Consider the following 18,068-nt stretch of genomic DNA (forward strand, 5'->3'; position numbering starts at 1 on the left):
GTCAACCAATGACCTAGGACCTTAAAATTGGGTATCATCGGCTTCCTCTTGTCACGGGCAACACGCTCGTTTTTTCCGCGAAGCTCTAGCTCGATCAGGGGCCAAACGGCAAGGGGGGGTCCAACCGACCCCCCCCCCTACACATTAGAAGCTGGCAAACGCCGCACACATGCGAGGGTTAATAACCGAACAACATTGTTTATGGATGAAACTTATCAAATAAGAACAAGCTACTCTGAATCTATTTTTACATATATGAATACATTTTTTTTCTAAGATAGTCCGTTACCCATGATCAGGTAACCAGGAGTGCCCCCTCCCACAGTCCCGGCGACGCACAGAGACCGCACTTTAACACCAGGTAACATAATAAATTGATCAAGTCGCGGCACTCCCTGCTAAGAAGTGGAAAAGATAAATAGAATATAACGCATGCAATACTACTAAAAAATGTTAGTAAGTACGCCAAAAAGGAGGAAAGTAGTCATTGCCGAGTGAAGCAAAATGACTGCCCACTATACCAACACAAGCAACTATCATTTTTACCAGTGCTAGTAATTAACGCAATACGCATTCATACTCAGGTGGGGAAAAGCATGCCTGGTCATGTTCTTGCAAGGTCGTTTTTATTGCCGAAACCCTTGGCTCCGTCCGGCTAAGCTAGGCTTGTTGCCGGACAGAACCTCAGGAAACAGCACGGACTAGAGTATTATGAGAATTGGTACAATAAGTTGTATAAATGTCAGTGTAGGTAATGCATGTAGATACCATAAGGTAAATATGCAAATTGAAATAGACAATGATTGAGAAGGGTGGCACACAAGGATTTATTGTAGTTGGTATTTAACCCTCGCCGGACCTATTGGTTTTCTACATACGCGCCGGCCGAGGGGGGGGGGGGCGGGTACGACCCCCCCCCTCGCCGTTTCGCCCTTGGTGGAGCTAGCGCGTCGCGGAAAAAACGAGCGTGTGCGCCGTTACGAGACGCAGAGATTGGTACCCGATTTTAAGGTCCTAGGTCAACCGGTGACCTCTGAGGTCAGGTCAAGTGCCCCAAGGTACGGTTCAGTTTTTGGTGAATAACTTCGCAAAAACGGCCGCAGAGCGCCGATTTTGGCAGCATCGTGTTCGTCTCCTCAGGCGCGTCGAATGATATACTTTTTGTCCGGGTCAGGTCAACTTAGGGTGTTGACCTCAGGTCAAGGTCAGGTCAGCACCCCCAGGTCACGAAGTTGGTCGAAAGAGGTCATGTTGCATATCATTCGATTCGGCAGGTCTTCCTGAGTCCATTGGTGGCTTTCCCGACTCGCTAGCTCAATTTGATCAAGAGTTATTGACGAAAAACTAATATGACCTTGATGACGTCATAAATGACGTCACGCAAGGTCAACATTGCAAAAGTGACGCATCTAACCTTGCAAGGAGTGCATCAAATCACGATTCTGTGTGCTTGAGGTAGTTGGAGATCGTTCCCGGCGCCAGAATAGCAGTTTTCATTTTTCCCCATTGACTTATAATGGTGAGGTCACGAAAATGACCTGACCTCATATGACCTTTAGGAAAAATCCAAGATATACAAGTTGTGGGACTCATAATGGATACTAGATCCTGCAAGTTTCATTTCCCTGTGACATCTCCTCTGCAGTGAGGGCGTTGCGAAGTTGCGACATCTGAAGACCGTGCAGAGGTTCACTTATGACGTCATAGGTCAGTGACCTGACCTGACCCAAAAATGCGGTTGGTGTCAAAAGATCCGGCTTGGATCAAAGGTCAGGTATGCCAAGTTTCAGCTCTCTATCGCCAGCGTGTTCGGAGCTATCGCGAAAAAACCCTATGGGGGGGCGGCACCCGCCCCCCCCCCCTCGGCCGGCGAGGGTTAACCCTCGCCCTGGCAGGGGGGGGGGTCGATGCGACCCCCCCCCCCCTAAGGTTTTTCGAAGATAGCGTAAAAACGGCGGCGCGCAGCGCCGCCAAATTTGGCACAGCTTATGGGGCAACCTTTTTACATATGACCTGAAAATTTCAGGTCCGGGTGACCTTGGGTCAGGTCACCAGGTCAGAAAAACCGGTACAAGGTCATGGTCAAATTTCAATTTTCTTTTTGCACCTGTCCAACTCACAGTTTTGGACTGATTTCCTTCAAACTTTCAGGATGTGCTAAGTTCACCGAGTTGTATAACATATAGTTCGGGTTTTTTGAGGTCACTGACCTGAGGTCAGTTAGAGGTCATTACGTCGTAATGTTAAGCCTATGGGAAAATACTAAATTCGGAAAATACTGGAGATATCCGCTTCGTTCCATCACTTTTGTGCTTTGAAACCACAGTACTTAGCAGCAGGTCACTTGGTGCTTCTTGGTTTGGTGTACTTATCCATGGGTCAGGTCAAATGAGGTCAACTGAGGTCAAATGACGTTTTTGCCAATAACTTGGCACATAGTGACGCTAGAGCTTAAAAAATGGTATCATTGTGTTCCTGGTGATCAGCCGAATCGAATGATATGCGATATGATGCAATTTGGTTAACTTGAACTTAATTTATAAATTTAAGTTTACTTAAAATTTAAGAAAAACTTTAAGTACATTTAAGCAAGCTAAAAAGTATATCATTCGACGCGCCTTGACGTGCTGAGTTCACTGGTGCTTTTCTTTTTTCTTTATCTTAATTAGATCAAAAGTTATAAGCGAAAAACTTTTGACCTGTTTTTAGCGAAATTTTTACATTTACACCCCCCAAAACCCCCCTAAATATTGACCTAGAGCAACCAAATTTGCACAGGGGCGAGAACTCCAGGGGGCCCACCTACCTACCAAATTTGGTGTTTCTAGGTGCCATAGGAGCCAATCGCGAGGGGGGGGGGGTCGCATCGACCCCCCCCCTGCCAGGCCGTGTTATGAAAAATGCCCTGCCAGGGCGAGGGTTAAAATAGGTATACACGAATCGTTATGTTGTGTACATGTATGACATGCACATGCGTACATATATGCATATGCATTATGTATGCGAAATATACACACATACATACACATACGACACATATGCATCCCACAAACCAAAGTGGGTAATATGTACTATTTCCAACGCACAGTACAACGTGGAAATAGCACATATTTATACAAACCCCTAACGATATACGAACAGTATAGCTATACACAATATATAGGTAGGTATAATGTTTGTCGCTATGAGGTTGATTATTCTTATTATTGTTTTGATCGTTATATTTGATTTGATTATTGTTTTGATTTTGTTCATTAATTGTTCATATTTATCTTAAGTGTTGTATGAATCAACAAAGTGTCTGCGTATCACCTTCTTTATTATTTGTTTTGAAGATGGAATATGATTAATTGTTGTGAAAAGAGGTGCAACAATGCTATTCCACAATCCAGGACCTAGAAATCTGATAGTAAATAGTCTGTAGTTGCGATTAGATTTAAATATAAATTAATATATTTGATATAAATAATGTATTTTATTAATTAAGAATAAACCTCAACATAGAAAGATAAAGGATTCCTCATGGCTCACTCGTGGAAGATCGGATATCTTTACCTCCACTCGGAGCCATGAATAATCCTCTATGTCCCGTGATTGCTACTGGGGTGTCGTCTGCGTATATAAGTGTAGTGATTTTGAATCCGCTCATTTCGGTCGGCATGTGACAGGAAATGTCGTTAGAGAGACATGTACCTTGAAAGGTGCCGATAGTGATTGGCGAGGTGTCAGAGAGGTTTCTCCGATTTTCTCACGTTGTACTCGTATATGTCCATCAAGGTAACTACGAAACCAACCTGTGGATATTTGACAAAGTTTAAATTTTTGCTAAAAGCAATCATGACTTACGACATCATAGCAGCGACTGAGATCAATTAAGGTCAAAAGAGTAATTTCTGAATTGTCCATTCCCTTGAGAATTTCATCCGTGATAGTCAATAACGCAGTACAGTAGGTCTATTAAAAAAGTCCCCACCACCAGTGGGCACTACCTCTGAGCCGAACCCCCGTATGCCTGTCCCATATCGCGCCGGGCTCAGGTCAGGTGGGGTCAGCGAGACCGTTCGGTCCGGCCCGCGGGCGGTGGACGGGCGGTCGGTAACGCTTTCCGCCAGCCAGCTGTAGAATCCAAGCGGGACGGCCACCGCTCACCGCAACGAAACCGGTGTTGAAGAAGGGCAGTAGATGTTAATGGTTACAATGATTTATGAGATAGTCACTGTGTTAGCCTGTGTCCCACTGGACTGCCTTGATTCTCACGCCCTGTTGGAGGGGAAAGGGATTGAACATCTGCTTATAACTCAGCTTTGGGCAGGTAATTGACGTTCGAAAAAGCGTCAAAATTACTAACAAAAATACTTCGGCAAATTTTAAATCGGGTCAGAGGTCATGTCACCAGAGGTCATCGATGGTAAGATTTTGCTTGGATAGGGTGCGTTGTGCGCAGCGATGCATTGGGTTTCCAATTTCCAAGGAAACATCAACAGACGCGGGATCTCGCAACGCTGGAGCGTCTAGCCGAATTCTTATCAACCGCCGAAACAATGAAGCAGCACAGCGCAGCGTGCTGCAGCGCTGGGCCGTGAAACACCGCCCAGGGCTATCTATGTGTCAGGGCAATCCAACCCACGTGATGGGCTCGGCTCCAGCGCGGCGCACCAGGTCCAGGACTCCCGCCCAGACCCATGTCTCCCCCCAATTCCTGTCATCCTTCTGCTCTGAAATCGACCAAAAGTGCCTAACCAAACTAAACAATCAGCTCCTTTACCGCTATATCTAAATGATATTGGGGCGTTCCACGTCAAATCGAACAAAATTGGGCTGATTTGCACCTTACCACCGACGATTTGTGTAAAGTTAACTTGGTAGACGGATTCACCTATCCCTCCTAACAATTAATATGAGTGTTTTTGTGCATTTCTACCCGGAATTGTAAAGTTATAGGGTACTGAATTAAAAAAATTGAATTCCGTCATATTTTTGATTTGCCATAACTTTGGATACCCTTGTCACATTTTAATTAATTCAACTTCATTCAATAGACAATTCTTTCGACTTTCATTTTTTTACTATGGTTAGTAGGTTATTTCTGGTAGGGGAGACCCGGGAGGTATGGGCCCCCTGGAGGTATGGGCCATCGCAGTTTTGAAGAAGTGTTGCGTATTTTTACACATTTGACCGCGTAAACTGGTAGCAGCCATTCCGTTATACAAACCACGTGATTTCCAAAATCTTCCTCAGTCTTCTTTGGCAATGAGCGGTGATAAAGCGTTTTTGCCCTCACCGAGTAAAATACGGTACATACAGAAAATTCGTGATAAATTTGAAGCAGGTTCGTTTTATGATGTCAGACCATTGCTAACATATAGTTTAAAGGATGCAAATTAAGACTGGATAGACAATTTGAAGCTTTTTTGCAAGATTATGAGCTGAGATGCTACGCACATTCTGGTGTCCTAAGCGGGAGGCTCGGGCCACCCACCCCCGTTGATCCTAAAACAATAAAATGATGCTTTTATTGAATGTCCTCTTCAATGAATTTTATTTTTGTCGCGCAAGGTCCAAAATTTAACTACAAATTTCATTCGAACAGAAGATATTATTTGTCTTATTTCATGGAGCATGATTGAGTTTACCAAAATACATGTGTGCCCAAGTGACCTGCTATTGGCCGCTTATGCAGTTCCTGGGCTCTAAGAGAGATCAGGGCGGATACCAGCTACGAGTATTGTTCTCATTGTCGAGAAAAGAATATGAAACATGACACCGGCCCATACCTCCCGGGCCATGGCCCATACCTCCCGATGTATTTTGATGGATCGAAAAAGCGCATGATTTATGGAAAGTTATCTCGGGACAAAATAGTTGATCCCAGATGCCAAATATCAGGCACACTTTGCAGGCGAAAGGCAATTTCACGTACACAGATTGTAAAACCGGGTCTAGCCACTGCCCACTGGAAGAAAATTGCCTTTTCACAAAACCGGCCCATACCTCCCGGGACTCCCCTACATATGATTTAAAAGTAACTGCTTTATGAATTTGGATTTACTCGTCAGAATGGAATACTCTATTTTTTCCATATTCCAAAAAAAAAAATATATCACCTACCATGTAGCTCATCCAGGTAAAATGGGCGCTTTCCGCGTCGTTGGTGTACCCGTTGTTCTATATACCCTGCTACCGACGTCACCGTCGTCTTAAGGACACAAGATAACCCTAACGATAAAGTCGTCAAAATCAAAAGTGCTCGGGTGGTATCAAACACTTGTCGATTTGTCGTGGAATGCCCCGGGGGCCATGGCCTTGATGCTCCCCCCCCCCGCGACCGCCGCTGTGTACACATTACACAGGCATCTGAGATCACATACCAGCTCATGCAAGCTCTACGCAGGTCCCGGAGGTCCTACGCTAATCCTTCCCACGAGGTCGTACTGAAGTGTCGTAGAGCCGCCACGCTCATTTGATAGGGCCCACCCGCCACTGCCGAAGAGGGTCTCGTGCCAGCCAATGCTGAGCCCTACGAGAGCATCATGTCAACCCACGCTGATATTCCATATAAGTAAGAGTATAGGGGAGAGTGGGGCACATTCGTGCAAAAAATGGATAAATCCATATATCTGTTCGTCGGTTAGTGCAAAGGCAAAATTGTTGATTGCAGTATGGAAAGGAACTATTGCAGATATTTTTCCTCTTTAGAAGTTATCCTCTAAAGTTACCGCTTCTATTAGAAAAAAATTACTTTTAATAACTCTGAACTTTTGCACGAAACTGCCCCACCTATGGGGCACATTCGTGCAAGGGGTGGGGCACTTCCGTGCACCCTGCAAATTTCGAGGAATCACCGGGCATTGCCAAAAATTTATCAGCAGAAATTGGCAGGGGGTCCTTTCACTTGATTCCTTTCGACAAGAATACATTGCACAACATATGTAGAAAGAATGGGCTGGCCAACAAGAATGTGCCAACTGCCGGCCATCGACCCGCCTCCGTGACCTCTCCAAGGACACGTGAATTACTTGTCACGACGTCGCAAGCAGCCGAGACTGAGTCAGGCGAGCGTCACTACTACAGATAAAGTCATAAATCGCAAAAACGAAAAATATGGAGGAATGTGCCCCTAGGCAGTGCGTACACGAACCTGCCCCAAAACGTTATTTGTAAAATGTTTCAAAATTTCTTATTGAAAAAATGACAGTTTTTCAACAAACTAGTTTGCAGCAGAACCGTGAATAAAGTGAGCTTCTTTGCTCTCAATTTTGAAAAGTTAACCCACATTTCCGAGTCATGATCACGAAAATGGATGATATTAGAAAAGTTTGGAAAGCGCACGAATATTACAAATTTGCGTTTTTATCCAGCATGACAGCAGGTACAGTGTTGTCTTCTACATTGAGCGAAGGGCGGCAATGATAGACGTATTTTCATAATTTACCTTTAGCTCGTGCAGTCACTCGTCTTCCCATAAACAGCAAAAAACGAATGTGCCCCATGCACGAATGTGCCCCACTCTCCCCTACCTCACATCCGGCCATACTCGTGAACCAGTGCCAACGACGCTGACCGCCAAATTTGAGCCCACTCATGAGTGAAATTTACTTCCTTTGTTGGCAAAATTAATACCTTTCATTAAACGAGAAAAAGAAACGCACCGCAAACGGGGGGGGGGGGTTGACTTTGCCATGTTTTCAACTTTTGACGCTTGTATACTTAAAACTTGTTAACTTATTGGGATGACTATGTTCAAAACACGGATGAAGATTAGCTCTTTAAGTTTTGCTATTATCGTATTTATATCTTGCCCAAAAATATATTTCTTTAAAGAAAATGAGTCGTGGCAAAGTTAAACTAAAAAAGGGCTGACTTTGCCACTATGCCAAATAATGTTTTTTTTTTAACGCTAACAAATGTTTTTCAAGCATTTTGTTCCATTGTATGGAGAAGGGTAACCATCCTTAATTGTTAATTATAGCAAATAAAGCAATTCGAGGTTTTTTGCTCTTAAATGATGTACAAAAAAGGAGAGATACATTACCTTTTATAATACATTACATTTTTTGAAAATAACAGACATTTGATAGCAAATGGAAACTAAAAAATGGTTTAGAATAGAGAAATAAGCAAAAATGTGATTGTATCGGTACTTTAGGAACTTGCCACTTTCTTCCGGCGGCATTGAGAGGAACAGAAATACCTAGGCCGTCCTTGCGGCAACTTACTGGCACCCTTATTATCAGCGGTTTGATCTATAAAATGATACAGATTTCTTCAGCCAGTCTTACTGGCAAACTCAGGAGTTGTAGATGATCGTGGCTGTGTTGAAAAGTTGGGCCCAGCTTCATCCATTTTTCATTTTGATAATTTTTGCCTTTCTACACTCCCACTGTGCATTCCTGTGTTAAGTTTCAACACATAAACTTTTACTTAAAAAAAAAACACTGGAGATCAAAATGATGCTACGGTAAAAAATTATTTTGTATTGCATCGGATAAGTATTTCATTTTTGCATTGGTAGCATGGTGGCAAAGTCACCCCATGTGGCCAGCAAATCACTTTGAAAATCGCCACCAAAAACTTAAGCTAAATGAAGGGACAAATGCCAGTTTTGTTGGATATGCTAACTTTACAGCCTTGTCATGATCAACCATACCAAGTTTCAGCGTCGCAGTTGGTCGCAAAACATGGTTAGGTAATATAAAGTTCGGACCTCTTCAAATTTGACCATTTCAATGACTCCAATAAAAAGAAGCGCAGTTAGGTATTTAGTGGTAACTTATCTCTCAGTGTTGATTATATTGAAAGGTACATCAATTATCTTTCGTTTGTGCATAAACAATTGTTACATTCTTCATAAAATATCACTGGAGATCTGCCTAAAACATTTTTTGAAAAGCATGGCAAAGTCATGCTGCAAGGCAAAGTCACCCCCGTTTGAGGTACAAAGCTTTTTTTTAGGATTTTTGTTTGAACTGGAAAGGTGGGGCTAAAAGATAGTATGGCCCCACCTTTCAGCACTGAAGGATGGCCATGGCCCCCGTGCCCCCCCCCCCCCCCCTGGGACCGCCTATGACCGGCTTTGCTCATGGAAACGGTGCCAGTCATCCGGATCAAGGGTGTCCCGACTGGTCCGAATACGAATACCCTGTCCATGGAAACGTCAATTATAATAAGCTAGTGTCAGAATAGCGTCTCTAATGATGACACGTCCCAGCTATACATCAACTGTCAGTTTTTTTTAAAACATTTTTCAGATGTAATACTGTTGTTTCAGGATAAGAACATCGACAGTTTCCTGGGCATGTGTCGAATTGTGGAAAGCGGTGTGGTGCCAACGCGAATAGGAGATAGCAACGTCGAAACAGAGCTCCGACGCAGGTGAGCCTTCCCTGAATTGTGGTGTTGGGGGGGGGGGGGGGGCGATGGCTTCGCTCTGCACTTTTTTTGCATGTTAAAATAAAACTGCGACATGCAGTGCTACGAAGATGGGTTCATCTCATTCTGCATAAATTTCGCATCGTGTGTGAAAAAAGAGAGTGGGCAGTCCCCCCCCGTCCCCCAACGGGGCGTGGGTTAAGTCGCGACCCGTCGTTTTTTTCCGGAGCGACTGGTCCGTAGATTTGTACACCTTCCGCAGCTGCGACGTTAACGTCAACGTGCGTGATTGCCGGCGCCGTTTCAGCATCGAGCAGCTGTGTGACAGCGACCCGGAGCGGCTGGTGCAGATGGTGCCGCTGCTGCTGGACCGGCTGCTGCAGCTGCTGGTGCGGCCGCCGATGGTCGCTGGTCAACTCATCAACACTGGCCAGCCGTGCTTCCACGCCATCGGACAGCTGGTCAAACGGGTGTCGGTGAGTGGCGCCCGCGGCCGGCCGCCGCTCGGGTCAATCCGCACCACCCGAGCGGCCAGTGATTCGGCTGGCCTTCTTAACTCTAGAGGCATTCCACGTCGAATCGGACAAAAATCGGCTGTTTTGCATCATGCCATCAGCGATTTCATTATAAATTTGTCAGCGCATTGCTGTGTCGCTACAGAATTGATGTTTTTTTGTACATTTCGGCCACAGGTCTTTTAACCCGGCAGTTGCTGGGGTATTTCGCCACACATCGTTTGCTGGGGGGGGGGGGGGGCGTTTAACCCTATTAGTGGCAGGCTCCTGGCTACCCCCTATTAGTGGCAGGGGGGGCTGTTTACGACCCCCCTTGATATCTCGAGATCTAACGGGCCGATTTTCAAAATTCAAACGGCATTCGATTTCGCTCAACGTGATCTACATTTCTAAAAAATAAAAATTAAAAAATGTCAATAGGGGGGGTAGAGGGGGGCAAAAACGGGCAAATTGCAGATACATTTTAGACTGTTTATCACGGCCAGGTTTCTGAACCAATCTTAACGCAACTTTTGCCGATCGATAGAGAATGAACCAGGAATTCACATGGATCCTAAAAATATGCATTTTCAAAAATCATAGGCGGATACAGATCATTGAGATTGGGGGTACACAAAAAGTATAGTAAATAAGGTTTTTGTTGGTACTGTTTCTAAAAAGGGTGGTAATGGTCTTGTTATGTTATAATTTTCTTATGAGAGAACGACTAAAATTGTATTGGTAATGCATAGGCGGTGTCAGGGCACCTATGTTGGGAGGTAAAACATAACCCCCCTTTTTGGACGCCTGGATCCGCCTATTATAGCAAAAACGTGTCAAAAGAGGATGCACAATAACTGTATATGTTATCACATGATACCTTTCATTCACTGTTCGTAAAACTGGTGCAGCATCGTGATCTTCGCCCAAATGACTCGCTTCACGAATAGGACCCCCCAATTCCCAGTGCTCTGGAGCCGCTCCTGGTAAAGTTATGAACTTGAAATTTTCAGAGAATGTGCCCAATTTAGTTTTAGGAAAAGTCAGAAAATTTCAGCATCGTAGCTTCAGCGGTTTCGGAGATATTCCCGAAAAACCTGAGGGGTGGATAAAAACAACCCCCCTGCCACTAATAGGGTTAACGCCCCCAGCCGATAACTCGAGAACCAATAGGCGCAGCGAAACGCACGAGGCGGCAAACGAAAGAACGCGACGAGACGCTTCAGATGAGTACTTTAAAGTTGAATTTTGAGGTCACAGGTCGGGTCAAGGTCAGGTCAAACACCTGAAATCGGGCTTTCAGTAGCATAGACTTCAGGACTTCGCAATGGGCGCCTCTCGTCATAAACTCTGTCAAAACGGTACAAAATCCATCATATAAGGCCTGCAAGAGTTCAGATCCATGTAGGGGTCAGTCAAGCATAGGTCAGGGTCAAGGTCAGGTCAACCGGGTAGGCACATATCCCCGAAAATCAAAACTGATATTCGCAGCCTGTGACACGTGTTTTATGGGTAATTTGGGGCGTAGAATACGATGGTGACATTCATTTTATCATTGTGTTCTTGTTTGGCTCAAAACATTCAATTTAAGAAATGCATGTATCATGCATTTCATCGTGAAGTAGTCACGAGAAATTGCCAAGATTCAGTTCAAGATTTTGGAAAATGTGGAACGATAATCGATAATTGAAGATAGCCATTTGATTGTTCATGGTATTGGCAGTCTAATGGCCTTTAGGGCATGTCTGTATGTCTATTCTGTGATTTTATATGATTTTTTGAACATATGCCGTTTTTGGTCGAATACTCAGAAATGATGACGTCACTAAAACCTCGATATCTCAAAAATTTCCGACCGATTTTTTGAAACTTTGTCACAATAAACTTCAATTAATTCCCTACAGGTACCCAAAATTTGGCACGCCTGCGGCGCGCCGTTTCTATGGCCCGGCGAAAAAAGTGGGGGCGTTTAACGCCCCCCCCCCCCCTCCAGCACCTCGCGGGTTAAATATAGAGCTTTTTTTTAATATCGTATCTGTTAGCCGTGTCTTCTCCTCGCGGCCTTTACTTTTAATTTTGTATGTAGGTGCAAAATCTAACTTTAAAATCCGCGAGACCTGTACCTACCTACATGAACAGAATACTTTAACAACCAACAAGAATAGAAGCACTGTAGACACCTATTGCCCAATCATGAAGCATGATTGTGGAACAGAACAACAGACCCTGGTACTTTTCATTATCAACGACAACGTTATAGAAAATGGATTTGGAGTTGATGATTTGTCCAACAGTGATTGTCCTGAAGGTTCAAGTTGAAGCTCTTGCTTCTTTCTTACCTTGCATATTTTCTGGGGTGTGATATGCCAGGCTTGAAGCAAACTCTGAGCAAGTGTCAAGCTATTCTGATATACAATGCATCAAAACACTAGTGAGCATCCTAGAAAGAAAACCATTCATCTATTTTGATGTTTCCACGATCATTTTTCCAAGATTCTTATGTACATAATTCATGCTGCGCTCAACTCACCAAGGACCATAATGGCCACAATTGCCTCTTTCAATCTAAATGTTTATTGGAGTTTGCAATGACGCCAATAACAAAAAAGTAGTAATTATTTTCTTGTATGCCCCTTTCTAAACGCTACTTCTGACGGAAGCATCGTACGGTCATGAATGAGGCACACAATGCAGAAGGTCTTTCAAGTTCTATCACATCACGGTCCCAAATCCTTTGGGTACATACCACCAAAAATGCACGACTCTGCGACCTCAGAAGCTCAACACAACACTCGGACCTCCCAAACTCAACGCATCATCAACACAAGATAAAGATAAAGATAGTTTTATTAGGACCCTCCACAAGCGTAGGTTCTCTGGCGTCCACGTCGATTGCACAGTAAGAACATATTTGAACACATACATATTTCATATGAACATACGCATGATAGTTGACAGTAAAAAGCATTCATCCTACCTAAAAAAAAACAATCAAGCAATGCTGTTCCGAGGCAGCAATTGCACGACACATAAAACTACGTCGCGCAAACTCGGTCTTGACTCTCGGCAGGTGCAGCTGACCTCTTGCCACCGCTCGCGTTTGGCGCGTCGATACCTCACTGCGGTATACCAGCTGTTCAGTTAGGGCGTGAGCATCACAGGTGGGACTTAAAAGACGACTAATGACTGCGATGTCTCGATCAAGAATCATTTCGTCGACAGTGCTCCAACCTAGCTCACTGAGTGCAGGTGTAACGTGGTCGCGCCGCCCAAGACCAGACACAATACGAACACCGAAATTTATCACTTTTTGGACACGCGCTTTTAATGAAGCTGAGCAGCTTCCCCAGACCGTCAAACAATATCGAATGTGAGGAAATACAAGAGCTTGAACAAGAAGTTGCCTAGTGCATTTTGGGAGCTTATGCCGGAGTCTAGCAAGTCCAATCAAGATGATATTGCAGCGACGAACAACGATGTCTACGTGCGAGCTCCAAGACAAGTGAGAGTCTACAATGACGCCCAGGATTTTGACGCTGTCAGATGGTGAAATGTCGTCATCGCCAAAAGATACTGAGAAATCAGTATCTGTGGTTTGATGTCTTGACTTAATAATGAGCATTTCCGTCTTACTAGGGTTAATTTTGAGGCGATTTTGGGTGAACCAGGTCAAAACTGTCGCGAGGGTGATTTCAACTCTACGTTTCAGTGTATGTACCTCAGATGGAGATTCAGCGTCAAAGAACTGGCAGTCATCGGCATATGACACAAGTTTACAACTCGGTAAGTGCTGTGGCAGGTCGGAGGTAAAAATGATAAACAAAATTGGCCCTAAAATTGATCCTTGAATTACACCGTGGGTCACTTCCAACGAATCGGTGGCGCCAGTCACAGTCTGTGTTCGACCACTAAGCCAGGCGGCGAACCACCGGTGGTCGACTCCGTACCAGCCGAGCTTGTCCAGAAGACGGCCGTGCTCAACGCTGTCGAAGGCCTTGGAAGTGTCAGCGGTGACTAGAGACGTCACGAGACCTTTGTCGATGTTGTTGACGGCGTAGGTGACAGCGTCGAGCAGGGCCGCCTCCGTGGACAAGCCCGGCCGGAAGCCATACTGCTGCGGACAAAGCAGATGGTGATTGTTCAGGTACGACATCAGCTGCGTGCACACAATGCGCTCGCAAAGTTTGGACACAACGGGCAGCACGCTAATCGGTCGGTAGTTATTCGGGTCATTTCTGTCTCCCTTTTTGTGCAACGGCACGACTGTGGCGACTTTCCACTCGCAAGGTAGATCACACTGTACGATACAAGTGTTGATCAGTTTTAAGAGGTGAGGACCAACAACGGGGAATGTCATTCTTAACATCTCTATGGTGATGCCATCGGGTCCACACGCGCGGCTCGAGCTCATACGCTGTAGCGCCGCGGAAAGTTCAGGCAGTGTGGAGGGACGGGGCTTGAAGGCTCCGCTGCAGACACGCGGCGGACGGGGCGGGAGAGATGGACCCGTGTCCCGCTCCGCCAGCGCGTCCGCCACGCCCGGGCCGACCGATGCAAAAAACCGGTTCAGCCTGTCAGCCCACTCCGGGTCGTCTGCAGTGGCGCACGTGGCACGCGGCTCGGTCTTCTTGGACGTGATGAGGTACCGCCTGATTTGTTTCCACGTCTGTCCACGGCCGTTTCTGAAGGACGTGGCGAAATAGGCGGCGCTAGCTGTATTCAGCGCCATCTTTACCGCATTGCGCCGAGTTCGAAACTCCTGCCGGGTCTCTTCACACGGGGTCCGGTCACGGTCCAGGCGTGCCGCATCACGTGCGGCCATGGCCTCTCGGACAGTCTCGTCCTCCAGCCACGGGTAGGACCGGTGTGGCAGCTTGACAGACCGTAGCGGCATGTGTCGGTCTATGATGGGACGCCAGGTACCGAGAAAACCGCTCCACATGTCGCTGATGGATTCGGCTTCGTATAGGCGACACCAGTCAGCCAGCAGCAGCTCGAGGCAGAGAGCATCCTGGTTCACCCGCCGCGAACTCCGGACGGCGACGGTGCCCGGAACAAATGGCCGCTTGACGTCAGCGATCCTGGCCGTGACCAGATCGTGGTCTGAGATATTGCAGGCGGCGACCGCCACCTCCGATGAGAGGTCCGGCCGGCTCGTAACCAGATGGTCCAGCAGAGATGCATTCTCACCAGGGCGAGTCGGCTCGGTGACCATCTGAGTCAGCGCCAGGTCGCTTAGGAGCTGAATATAGGGTGTCACACCAGGTTTGCTTGGTCGCATGACATCAAAGTTGGTGTCGCCAAGCATGTAGGTGGGTCGATCACAATACAACCCAACTTTTGAACGCTTCTTACTCTTCAGAGACCCTTAAGTATCTTGGACAGTGGACACCCCACAGCGCGATCACCGAAAAACAGTCCGGCCGCCGTACGGCTCGACCACTAGCGGTGCGGTACTCACGGTCGCCAGCACCGATCGACCGCTCATCTGCCCGCGGCGATTGCTCCTCCTCCGGTGCAGTCCGTCCCGGCGCCGTCCGTGGCGGCTGCTCCGCCGCTCGCGTCCCTGCCGGCCGCGTCGTCTCCGTCGACTGGAACCCTGCCAACGGCTGTTGAGTCGCCATCAGCTGCTCAGACTGCCGTCCTGCTGGCGGCCTCGCCTCGGACGATCTGTCCTCTGGCGGCCGCGTACTCCGCGGCTGCTCTGTTGACCCCCGCGATCCAACAGACTCTCCGTCGTCTTCTGTGGCATGTTCTGTACCATCCTCTGTACTCTCTTGGACTTGAATTTCTCAAGTTCTCCAATGTTCCTTTCAAGTGGGCGCCATGGATTAGGCGCTTCTTTTTCCCTTTCTGGATGATGTAGTCAGGCGTTTTCACCTGAATTACTTCATACGGGCCATCGAACTTTTGTAACAGTTTGCCTCCCACGCCGACTGGTCTCCTGAAGTTTCGACACCAGACCGTGTCGCCGACCTTGAAGCTGCTGTCTGGCTCGTCGGTTCTTGCAGCTTGTTCTATTTGAATCTTCTCAGCCGCTTGCTGATGAACTTCTGTAACTCGTTTCTTCAGCGTCTCGTAGTACTTGTTGTAGGAGCGATTCCGCAAGTTCACAGAATCAAACTCCGCGACTGCCATCGTCCTCATCTGAGCTCCGTGCGCCATCTGGAATGGCGTAAATCCTGTAGTCGAGTGCACGCTGGAGTTGTAGGCTGCCGCGACCTGTGACAGCAGCTTCGGCCAGTCTGCGTCCTTTGCGAAATGGGACAACATCTCGCAGATGGTTCTGTTAAACATTTCGGCAGGACTCCGTTACAGCAGGGCCTGTAAACAGAAGTCCTAAGCTTCTTCACCTGGAACGTCTTGCAGATGATCGAACTCTCAAAATTACGACCTTGGTCTGTAAGTAGACTCTCCATCACTCCGTAACGACAGACGACTGCCAGCAGGCAGCTTGCTACTTGCTCTGCGGTTTGCTGCTTCAAAGGAAACAACTGACCATCTTGGTGAAGATGTCCGTCATCACGAGGACATACCGATGACCGTCTTCAGTCCTTGGTAACTCGAGGATGTCTGCCGCCCACTGAGCAAACGGTTTGCCTTGGACAGGCACTGCTTCTCTTCCCTCTCGACTGCGGGCTGTCTTGCTCCTGTGCACCAAACAAGATGTGCAGGACTTGCAGTAGTTCTTCACCGTTTTCCGCATGTTGTACCAGAAGTAGCTCTCAGCCACTCGATTCGCTGTTTGCTCTACCCCTAGATGTCCAGCTGATGGGACATCATGTGCCAGCTCCAGTACTGTGGTAACAGGATCTGTGACTTCTCGAATTCTGTTCAGTTCAGCGCCAGCCGCGCCACGGTGCGCACGCGAGCGCGGCTCTCCCCGCCTTGTCTGTGACCAGACATGTGCTTGGATCCGGAAAAATGGATCTGAAATCCGATCCCATGGATCCCGATCCGAGATCCATTCAGATCATAGATCCAACCCCTCAATTTTGTCGAGAGATCTACTGGGATCATAGATCTGACCCTTCAATTTTGTCGCTAGATCCACTCGGATCATAGATCTGGCTCCCCAATTTTGTCGTGAGATCCATTGGGATCATAGCTCATAGGTGCTCAAAATGTTAACAACTTTCTTTCATAAGAAGTTATGAATACCAAAGTATGGTTAGAAACAAACAATCTTATACAAAGGCCATATTAGTAAAGGCATCCAGTTACATTATACAGAATACAAAATAAAGGAGGCTCATGACGGTCACAACTTGAGAGAATTGAGTGACATGAAGATTGTTCACAGTTTACATACCAACAGAAAAGTTTGCATTAACAATTAACATAGAGGTAAGTCAAAGTAATGACTAATGAACAATACATAACTAGGTACCTACCTGGCTACCACATCACAATTCATGTTAGAATCTACATAATGATATTGATAAGACAATCTTGCATTAGACAACCATGAGGCTTTCCAGTTTCCAGCTACCACGATTGATTGTATGTAAACAATAAAAGATGATACTGACACATGTGGCTTGGTTAGGCAAAGGTAATTCAATCTATTGAAAGAAATTCTATGAGAAAAAAAACACTTTTAAATGGCCTCCTTACAATGAAATACCGAAAGATGAAATAATTAAATAATTATTGATGATTTCGACCACAGGTCATTATCAAAATAAGCCAGACAGAACTTTTGTCAGACACAACGGGAAGCTCACAATATCGGCAGAAAAATTCAGGGTATATTGAATTAGGGGGTAGGACCAAGTTTAGTAGGCATGATCTCAGCAATTATCTTGTTTTATATGTCGGTTTTCATTATCACAATATTATTTTTGATATCATTAAGTTTGTATATCTCGGTTTTACGAAAAATAGTAGGGGAACAAAGATAAATTTCGCGAAAAAATAATTTTAGTTGGAAACATCCATTCTGGTATGCAAAATTCAGTATGAAGCCCAGTTTGGTGACCGTCTACTGTGCTTCCAAGGCTGAGTACCTGATATCAACAGGAGTTGTTTACTATTTTGCCTTACGTTGCTAGGTGGTTGCTAGGGAGCTAAGGATACTCTCTTGCGCGATCAGTTGCACTTATTTTTCCTCATTATATCGACATGTTTCTATTTCTGAGACCTAACTCATGCTAAGAAAAAGGCAGCTTTCTTAAAATGTGTATTTAAGTGCCGTAGTATTAA

At 46.0% G+C, this 18,068-nt stretch overlaps 1 protein-coding gene across 3 annotated transcripts in view; it reads left to right on the forward strand.

Moving 5' to 3' along the window:
• The window catches only part of LOC122383748 (dedicator of cytokinesis protein 7-like), a 649,924-nt gene that overhangs the window by 230,896 nt on the left and 400,960 nt on the right, over positions 1 to 18,068 (forward strand). For all 3 annotated transcript variants that reach the window (XR_006256886.1, XR_006256885.1, XM_043370493.1), the window contains exons 15-16: positions 9,269 to 9,372; positions 9,677 to 9,845. Coding sequence is in view for 1 of the 3 variants with exons in the window: in XM_043370493.1 (XP_043226428.1) it covers positions 9,269 to 9,372; positions 9,677 to 9,845 (273 nt within the window). In the remaining 2 variants the exon portion in view is untranslated. The remainder of the gene's footprint in view (positions 1 to 9,268; positions 9,373 to 9,676; positions 9,846 to 18,068) is intronic.

The sequence above is a fragment of the Amphibalanus amphitrite genome, unplaced genomic scaffold (assembly GCF_019059575.1).
Source record: "Amphibalanus amphitrite isolate SeventyFive unplaced genomic scaffold, NRLGWU_Aamphi_draft 000013F_arrow, whole genome shotgun sequence".
Taxonomy (NCBI): domain Eukaryota; kingdom Metazoa; phylum Arthropoda; class Thecostraca; order Balanomorpha; family Balanidae; genus Amphibalanus; species Amphibalanus amphitrite.